This window comes from Budorcas taxicolor, chromosome 7 (genome assembly GCF_023091745.1).
Source record: "Budorcas taxicolor isolate Tak-1 chromosome 7, Takin1.1, whole genome shotgun sequence".
NCBI lineage: Eukaryota > Metazoa > Chordata > Mammalia > Artiodactyla > Bovidae > Budorcas > Budorcas taxicolor.
In genome coordinates, this window is record NC_068916.1 from 40,970,659 (window position 1) to 40,980,788 (window position 10,130).

The following is a 10,130-nucleotide window of genomic DNA, read 5'->3' on the forward strand; positions in this document are numbered from 1 at the left end:
GTAAATCAGAAAAAGAAAAAAGTGAAAGTGTTAGTTGCTCAGTCATGTCCAACTCTATGCAAATCCATGGACTGTAGCCCGTCAGGCAGGATTGGGTAGCTATTCCCTTTTCTAGGGGATCTTTCCAACACAGGGATCGAATCTGAGTCTCCAGCATTGCAGATAGATTCTTTTACCTTCTGAGCCACTGTGGAAGCCCAAATCAGGAAAAGAACAATACTCTTACTCTAGCAACTTTTATAGCAAAGGTGGCTTGGATCATGCTGGAGGGCAGATAAAAGCTAATCTGAATAAGTCAGTCTTCTCTGTCTCTCTTTGAAAGACACTGTCACTTTCATGGAGATCAAGGAACCCTTCCTATACTTCTTGTCTTGGAGCAGACGAGCAGTCCTTAGACATCCCAATCTTTCTTCCACAAAGATAAGTTGTAGTATGCTTTGTTTCTTATTGACTGTTATAAGTTGAATTGTATCCCCTCCAAAATTCATATGTTGAAATCACAACACCAGTACTCCAATTGTGACTTAGTTTGGAGATTGGATCTTTAGAGACAATTGAGTTAAAATGAGGTCATTGTGGTGGGCTCTAATCCAATATGACTTCTGTTTTTATAAGAAGGGGAAATTTGGATACAAAAATACCCAAAGGAAAGTCCACTGACATTCTCCAAAATTTATTCTTTTTCTCCTTCATATCTTTATATCATAATAAAAATACTAGAAAAGCAAAATTCTTAAGTTAGTTCTTGAAATAACTTTTAAAATATTTTATTATTTAAACAGTGAGATTATAATGGGCTTCCCAGGTGGCTGAGTGATGCAGAATCCATCTGCCAAGTAGTAGACACAAGTTTGATCCCTGGGTCTAGAAAATCCCCTGGAGAAGGAAATGGCAACCCACTGCAGTATTCTTGCCTGGGAAATCCCACGGACAGAAGAGCCTGGCGGCTGCAGTCCATGAGGATCACAAAGAGTTGGAAACTACTTAGCAAGCAAACAGTGACAACAACAAAGATTATAATATTAATACCAATGTGTATTCATTCTAACTTTTGAAAAAATTTTTCTTATTCCCAGAGATAACCACACTTATTTCATATATGTTAGAGATATTTTTATTTATTTATTTATTTATTTTTTATTTATTTTTTATTTTTTTTAATTTTAAAATCTTTAATTCTTACATGTGTTCCCAAACATGAACCCCCCTCCCACTTCCCTCCCCATAACATCTCTGTGGGTCATCCCCATGCACCAGCCCCAAGCATGCTGTATCCTGCGTAGAGATATTTTTAGATCCTAAAAATCTTTTATACTAAGTGATAAATTAAAAATTCATTTACTCTAATGACACAAAAATTATATTATGAACAATAAAAGTTGTAGAGGTGACAGATTTTCTCAAAAGAAAATTTAAATTGATGTTTAAAAAGTCAAATTTTAATGGGTCCCAGATGGTTTTTATAGCACTGCTATTGGTTAAATACAAACGTTTTGGGGGATCGTTTCTTAGAGTAACTCTTTCCTTTTATTTGAACCATGTAGGCAAATAGGTTGTTTCTTCCTCAAGTCAAAGCTTTTTGCTCCATACTCACTTTCCTGTTCTTACTTAAAATGTTAGGTCCTGTGAGGATACTGATGACACCTTCCAGGTGCAGTGAGAGTGATGAACCATCAGACTCAAGTATCACAGACAAAGTCAATCTTCAGTAGTGGTAGGTCCTAAAACAAGGCCAGTTGTGTGCCAATATTTCAAGGCACTGTCTCACATGCTTTTCCTGGAACATGACTTAAAATTGTGACTTTAAAGATCATAGGCTAGCAAGATTTCTACTGTAAGAGAAGACTCAGAGACAGGACACAGTCATGCATTTAGCAGAAACCACTAGGTTAAATCCAGGCCACAGTTCTATTTGGAACATTAGTAAATGTTATGCTAAACTCATTTATTTCTACTAAAAGCTATGAAAATTTGACATTACAGTAACTGAAATATCATAGGGAAACCCGTAGCAACTCCATCCCTACCAGCTCGTGGCCTGCTAAGATATTTATAGTATCTGCTCAGCCTCTCTGAGCGGTTCTGTTAGAGCCATTTCAGTGGCCCCCACCCCTGCCACAAACTCACAAACTGCACTGTACCTAGAGCAGTACATTTATTAATAGAATTTGTTGAGTGGATAATTACTGAATGAATATGATTATTTCACTTTTTTCATTAGTTTTCACAACTTGTTATTATGCATGTATACAACCATAGTATCTGAAGAGATATGCTTATTTGTTCATTTATAATCTGTTATTGCTCAGACTTAACGGAGAAAGCAAGAGAAAAAAGAAAAAGAAAAGTAAGTGGGATTCATGAACTATGAAGAGAACCAGATTTACTTTTTACCATTTTTATGGACCAATTTGTGAGCGTATGTTTTGCACTAACTATCACTAAGACCATATCCATCTTGAATATTCTCTGACTATTGCTTTTCATGACGGGAAGGAAATGACAAATGAGACAACGGTAACTGAATTTATTCTAAAGGGCTTCTCAGACGTGCCTGAACTGAGGCTCATTAGCACCATCTTTTTCCTTTTCATCTATCTCTTTGCCCTCCTGGGGAACATCTCCATCATTGCAGCCGTGAGCCGAGACAGCCGCCTCCACATCCCCATGTATTTCTTCCTGAAGAATCTCTCTTTCTTGGACATGTGCTACACAACAGTCATCGTCCCCAAGGCACTGATTAATTCACTCATGGGTTCAGAAGTCATCTCCTTTTGGGAATGTGTGGCTCAGCTCTTCTTATTTGTAACGCTATGTGCTTCTGAGTGCTTCCTGCTCACCTCTATGGCATATGACCGTTGTTTGGCCATCTACAAGCCTCTCCTTTATGGTGTCATTATGAGCAGAAAGTTATGTACAGAGCTTGTTATGGTGGCCTGGTTGAGCGGAGCTTTCTATGCCATTTTTCACACCATCAACACCTTCTCCCTCCAGTTCTGTGGGCCTAATGTCATTGACCACTTTTTCTGTGACAGCTCTCCTATCATGAGATTCTCCTGCAGTGACTCCCACACCAACGAGGAAGTTGGATTTGTGGTGGGTGGTTGTACTATTCTTGGTGCCTTTGCCCTCACCATCATCTCATATGTTCTCATCATTGCTACCATCGCTCGGACCCACTCTGCTGGTAGCCGTTGGAAGGCCTTTTCCACCTGCTCCTCTCATCTTACTACCATCATTCTGTTTTATGTCACTGGGAGCATTGCTTACTTGAGACCTACTTCTCATTACTTCCCCCTTCAAGGACGGCTTGTGTCTGTGTTTTATTCCATTCTAACACCTAGTCTTAATCCTGTTGTTTACTGTCTGAGAAACACAGACATGCAGGTGGCCCTAAAGAAACTATTTGTCCCATCCAAATAGGCATATTTCTCATATATTAAGCATATTTCTCTGAACATTAACCTAGATAAAATAGTTTCTCAAAACACATAATCTAGTAAAGTGAATAGTGAAGAAATAGAAAATGGAAACAGATTAATAACAAGTAGGGAGATTAAAGCAGTAATAAAAAAAGCTTCCAACAAAGAAAACCCTTGTACCATTGGTTTCATTGGTGAAGTGTACCAAACACTTTAAAAATTAATGCCAACCCTTCTAAAACTCTTCTAAAAAACTGATTATAGAATACTTGCAAACTAACTTTACTGGTCAGAATTATCTTCACACCAAGGCCAAAGACACTACAAGAAAATAAAACTGTATGAACTTGGATAAGCATAGATGCAAAAATCTTCAACAAAATACTAGCAAACCTAACTCATCAGCACATTAAAAGGTCATACACCATGACCAAGTGAGATTTATCCTGGGATTCCAAGCAGCATGTGCAAACCAATAAACATATTGCACTGCATTAATAGAAATAAGAGAAAAATTGTATGATCATCTCTATAGATACAGGAAAAACATTTGACAAAATAAGATTTTCATGATAAAAACTCTCAACAAACTGGGTATAGAGGGAACATATGTGAACATAATAAAGCTCATACATACCAACCTTACAGCTAACATCATACTCAATGATGAAAACCTGACATCTTTTCTTCCATGATTAGAAACAAGACAAGGGTGCCCACTTTCACCCCTCTCCCTTTTATTAAACACAGCATTAGAACTCCACCCAGAGGAAATAGGAAATAAAAGATTATTTTATGTACACTTCATTATAATAAATAAATACATGAAAGAAAAAAAACAACTACAAGAATTATTGTGATCCAAAAAAACCAATAGTTTCTGCTTCTCATGGATAATTTAAGCTATTTATGAATTGAGATACTAATTATATATCCCCCACTCTCCCTTTGAAACTCTATACAGGAAGGAAATAAGCAAATAAGTGAATCAACTTTATAGAAGAAAAATTCAGTTTTACAAGAGAATTGTGTTATAACTTTGTTGATTTTATTATAATGAGGTAAACTTTTGCAATAACTTCTCTCGATTAGCTCTGTCATAATATAAATAGGCATTTACTTCTAACATTCAGTTCAGTTAAGTTCAGTCACTCAGTCGTGTCCGACTCTTTGAGACCTCATGAACTGCAGCGCACTAGGCCTCCCTGTCCATCACCAACTCCCGGAGTTTATCCAGACTCATGTCCATTGAGTCGGTGATGCCATCCAACTATCTCATCCTCTGTTGTCCCCTTCTCCTCCTGCCCTCAATCTTTCCCAGCATCAGGGTCTTTTCAAATGAGCCAGCTCTTCCCATCAGGTGGCTAAAGTATTGGAGTTTCAGCTTCAGCATCAGTCCTTCCAATGAACGCCCAGAACTGATCTCCTTTAGGATGGACTGGCTGGATCTCCTTCCAGTCCAAAGGACTCTCAAGAGTCTTCTCCAACACCACAGTTCAAAAGCATCAGTTCTTTGGCATTCAGCTTTCTTCACAGTCCAACTCTCACATCCATACATGACTACTGGAAAAACCACAGCCTTGACTAGATGGATCTTTGTTGCCAAAGTAAAATGTGTCTGCTTTTTAATATGCTATCTAGGTTGGTCATAACTTTACTTCCAAGGAGTAAATGTCATTTAATTTCATGGCTGCAATCGCCATCAACAGTGATTTTTGGAGCCCCAAAAAATAAAGTCTGACACTGTTTCCACTGTTTCCCCATCTGTTTTCCATGAAGTGATGGGACCAGATGCCATGATCTTAGTTTTCTGAATGTTGAGCTTTTAGATAACTTTTTCACTGTCCTCTTTCACTTTCATCAAGAGACTTTTTAGTTCTTCACTTTCTGCCCTAAGGGTGGTGTCATCTGCATATCTGAGGTTATTGATATTTCTCCCAGCAATCTTGATTCCAGCTTGTGCTTCCTCCAGCTGAGAGTTTCTCATGATGTTTTATGCATGTAAGTTAAATAAAGTGAAGTGAAGTCGCTCAGTCATGCCGGATTCTTTGCGACCCTGTGGACTGTAGCCTACCAGGCTTCTCTGTCCATGGGATTCTCAAGGCAAGAATACTGGGGTGGATTACCATTTCCTTCTCCAGGGGATCTTCCTGACCCAGGAATCGAACCTGGGTCTCCCGCATTGGAGGCAGATGCTTTAACCTCTGAGCCACTAGGGAAGCCGCAAGTTAAATAAGCAGGGTGACAATATACAGCCTTGCATTACTCCTTTTTCTATTTGGAACCAGTCTGTTATTCCATGCCCAGTTCTAACTGTTGCTTCCTAACCTGCATATGGTTTTCTCAAGAGGCAGGTCAGGTAGTCTGGTATTCACATTTCTTTCAGAATTTTTCAAAGTTTATTGTGATCATTACAGTCAAAATCTTTGGCATAGTCAATAAAGCAGAAATAGATGTTTTTCTGGAACTCTCTTGCTTTTTTGATGATCCAGCAGATGTTGTCAATTTGATCTCTGGTTCTTTTGCCTTTTCTAAATCCAGCCTGAACATCAGGAAGTTCACGGTTCACGTATTGCTGAAGCCTGGCTTGGAGAATTTTGAGCATTACTTTACTAGCATGTGAGATGAGTGCAATTGTGCGGTAGTTTGAGCATTCTTTGGCATTGCCTTTCTCTGGGATTGGAATGAAAACTGACCTTTTCCAGTCCTGTGGCCACTGCTGAGTTTTCCAAATTTGCTGGCATATTGAGTGCAGCACTTTCACAGCATCATCTTTCAGGATTTGAAAGAGCTCAACTGGAATTCCATCACCTCCACTAGCTTTATTCATAGTGATGCTTCCTAATGCTCACTTGACTTCACATTCCAGGATGTCTGGCTCTAGGTGAGTGATCACATCATTGTGATTATCTGAGTGGTGAAGATCTTTTTTGTACAGTTCTTCTGTGTATTCTTGCCACATGTCTTAATATCTTCTGCTTCTGTTGGGTCCATACCATTTCTGTCCTTTACTGAGCCCATCTTTGCATGTAATGTTCCATTGGCACATGGTTATAGAGGTTGGTCCAGCTTCTGCTTGTACAAATATATCAAATAATACTTGCTATCAAAAATAAGATAGGTTTAAGGATTTGACCTAAAGCTGTCTAAACGAAAATTTTGTGAAATCTTTAATCAAGTAAGCTAGTTCTATAGTTCTATCCTAATGACTCAAACATGCACTTAACCATAATCAAAGGTGTTTACTAAAGTATTTTGTTGAAATAATGAGAACTGGGAAGAATTTATATGCTCATTCACAGAAGTTTAAACAAACTATGGCTCAGCTATACTGTTGTTAGTTAAGTGTTAGCCACTTAGTTATGTCCCACTCTTTGGGGACTCCGTGGATTGTAGCCTGCCAGGTCATTTGTCAACGGGATTCCGCAGGCAAGAATACTGGAGTGGGTTGCCATTCCCCTCTACAAGGGATCTTCCAGACCCAGGAATCGAACCTGGGTCTCAGGCATTACAGGCAGACTCTTTACTATCTGAGCCACCAGGGAAGCTGGCCAAGCGAGCACCGGGAGCTGGGTGTGCTGGGTGCAGGTCGCGGGCGACAGGGCGGCAGCAACCCACGAAGAGAAGGGGGTAGGCGATCACTGGGGGCCGACTGACCCGCCTCACCGGCGGCAAGGAGGGCCCACTACCCACGCTTGGTTCAACTCGAGGCGCAGAGCATCGCCGCGGCGGCGTGGAGGAACAAGAGGGGCGTCCCCCGTCGCAGGCACCCCGCCCTGGCGGCCCGGCCTTTAGCGTCGGGACCGGCCGATGCGCTCTCCCTTTCTCCCGCATGGGGGCGGGCGGCGCGTGCACGCGGCCGGTCCGCTACTGCTGGCAGGGACCCAACCCGCGCTCGGGCGAGCTGCCAGAGCGGGGAGCTGCGGGGCATGGCTCTCTCCCTCGCCCAGCAGTAAACGACGTCGGTGGACAGGCGTCGGCGTGCAGGCGCGGCCCTGGGGGTCGGCGGACGGACTGACGGAGAAAGGGACCCACGGGGTGCAGCCAGGTAGGCTGGCGTCGCGAAGACGCGGCGTCGGCGGCACAGAAGCGGCTGTTGCGTGGGCCTGCCGCGCACCATCGCGAAGAGCCCTGGGACGTTCAAAACGAGTGGCCACCGCGAGTCGGCCCCCCGGGCACGCCAAGGGGTCTCACTGCCAGAGGCCTCCAACAGAGGGGCGGTCCCACGGCACCCAGGACGCCGACTGGCCTCCCTGGACACCAGGGGAGCTTTTGAGGGTCTCTCGACCACCACCGCCAACATCCAAAGTCGCAGCCGGCGCGGGAGAATGCTCTCCGTACGCGTACCTGCGCCCCTACGCCCCTCAGCACAACCCGGCGTGCCCAGCGTTCCCCGGGGGCGCCACAGGCGACGGAGGCCTGGGGACGACATCCAGGTGAGGCGTGGCCGGTTCGGTCCCAGACAGGGGAAGGGGGCACGGGCGGTGTCCCGTGCGGACAGGGCAAGGGCCAGCAGCGACAGGGAGGGGCGGCAAGCACTCACAGCCAGGGCCATGGCTCAGCGCGAGGTCCCACCGCCACACACACGACGGTGCTTCCGTGACGTCTGGTACGCCGGCCGGCCTCCGCCACCGCGGAGCTTCCCGCGATCCGACTCCGCCTCCGGGGCCCCCGCGGAGCTTCCCGCGATCCGACTCCGCCTCCGGGGCCGTCTTACCTGCGGCTTCACCGCGTGCCGCCGAGGGGCCCCGTCCACGCAAATCATCCATCCGTCCTCTGCAGATCCGTCTTCATCTAGTCCGACTCAAGACTCACGTCCTAGGGACAAGTTCTCCAGGGAGGCGGCCCAGCCCGTGCCCGCACACCAGCAGCGCCTGTGGCTTCTGGCGAAGGCAGGCTTGAGGGGCTCCTAACCGCCGCGCGACTTGGGAGCAAGGACCCGGCGTCCCCGTCCTGGGTTCACCACGGGGTTCGCTGCCCGCAAACGGCGCATGCGCGGTCTCACTCGCGAGCCGCTCCGTGGGCTCACCGGGACCCTCTCCCAACTGGGAGTGGGGAGGCGCGGCCCCGGATACTGTTGACAGATCTCTTAATTTAGGAATCACTTCATGGCAAATTTATTGACTATATCAAAGCCTTTGACTGTGTGGATCACAATAAACTGGAAAATTCTGAAAGAGATGGGAATACCAGACCCCCTGACCTGCCTCTTGAGAAACCTATATGCGGGTCAGAAGCAAGAGTTAGAACTGGACATGGAACAACAGACTGGTTCCAAATCGGAAAAGGAGTACGTCAAGGCTGTATATTGTCACCTTGCTTATTTAACTTATAGGCAGAGTACATTATGACAAATGCTGGGCTGGAAGAAACACAAGCTGGAATCAAGGTTGCCGGGAGAAATATCAATAACCTCAGATATGCAGATGACACCACCCTTATGGCAGAAAGTGAAGAGGAACTAAATAGCCTCTTGATGAAAGTGAAAGAGGAGAGTGAAAAAGCTGGCTTAAAGCTCAACATTCAGAAAACGAAGATCATGGCATCTGGTTCCATCACTTCATGGGAAATAGATGGGGAAAGAGTGGAAACAATGTCAGACTTTATTGTTTGGGGCTTCAAAATCACTGCAGATGGTGAGTGCAGCCATGAAATTAAAAGACGCTTACTCCTTGGAAGAAAAGTTATGACCAACCTAGACAGCATATTGAAAAGCAGAGACATTACTTTGTCAACAAAGGTCCGTCTAGTCAAGGCTATGGTTTTTCCAGTGGTCATGTATGGATGTGAGAATTGGACTGTGAAGAAGGCTGAGCGCTGAAGAATTGATGCTTTTGAACTGTGGTGTTGGAGAAGACTCTTGAGAGTCCCTTGGACTGCAAGGAGGTCCAACCAGTCCATCCTAAAGGAGATCAGTCCTGGGTGTTCATTGCTAAAGCTGAAACTCCAATACATTGGCCACCTCATGCGAAGAGTTGACTCACTGGGAAAGACCCTGATGCTGGGAGGGACTGAGGGCAGGAGGAGAAGGGGACAACAGAGGATGAGATGACTGGATGGCATCACTGACTTGACGGACATGAGTTTGAGTAGACTCTGGGAGTTGGTGATGGACAGGGAGGCCTGGTGTGCTGTGATTCATGGGGTTGCAAAGAGTCGGACATGACCGAGTGACTGAACTGAACTGAACTCATGGCAAATAAATGGGGAAAAAATGGAAACAGTGACAGACTTTATTTTCTTGGGCTCCAAAATCACTGCAGATGGCGACTGCAGCCATGAAGCTAAAAGACTCCTGCTCCTTGGAAGAAAAGCTATGACCAGTCTATTAAAAAGTAGAGACATTACTTTGCTGACAGAGGTCCATCTAGTCAAAGCTATGCTTTTTCCAGTAGTCATGTATGGATGTGGAGAAGGCAATGGCAACCTACTCAGTACTCTTGCCTGGAAAATCCCACGGACGGAGGAGCCTGGTAGGCTGCAGTCTATGGGTCGTGAAGAGTCGGACACAATTGAGCAACTTCACTTTCACGCATTGAAGAAGGAAATGGCAACCCACTCCAGTGTTCTTGCCTGGAGAATCCCAGGGACGGGGGAGCCTGGTGGACTGCCATCTATGGGGTCGCACAGAGTCAGACACGACTGAAGCAACTAGCAGCAGCAGCATGTATGGATATGACAGTTGGACCATAAAGAAAGCTGAGCACT

General features: G+C 44.8%; 1 protein-coding gene across 1 annotated transcript; it reads left to right on the forward strand.

Annotated features, from left to right (window-relative positions):
• The first annotated feature begins 2,499 nt into the window (after positions 1–2,499).
• On the forward strand, positions 2,500–3,423 carry LOC128051654 (olfactory receptor 5T3-like). The gene has a single exon (XM_052644287.1). It carries the CDS (start codon positions 2,500–2,502, stop codon positions 3,421–3,423), a length of 924 nt encoding a protein of 307 aa, XP_052500247.1.
• Positions 3,424–10,130: the final 6,707 nt, after the last annotated feature.

Bases quoted from the DNA above. Each gene is read 5' to 3' on its own strand.
- LOC128051654 (XM_052644287.1), top strand. From the start codon at position 2,500: ATGACAAATGAGACAACGGTAACTGAATTTATTCTAAAGGGCTTCTCA.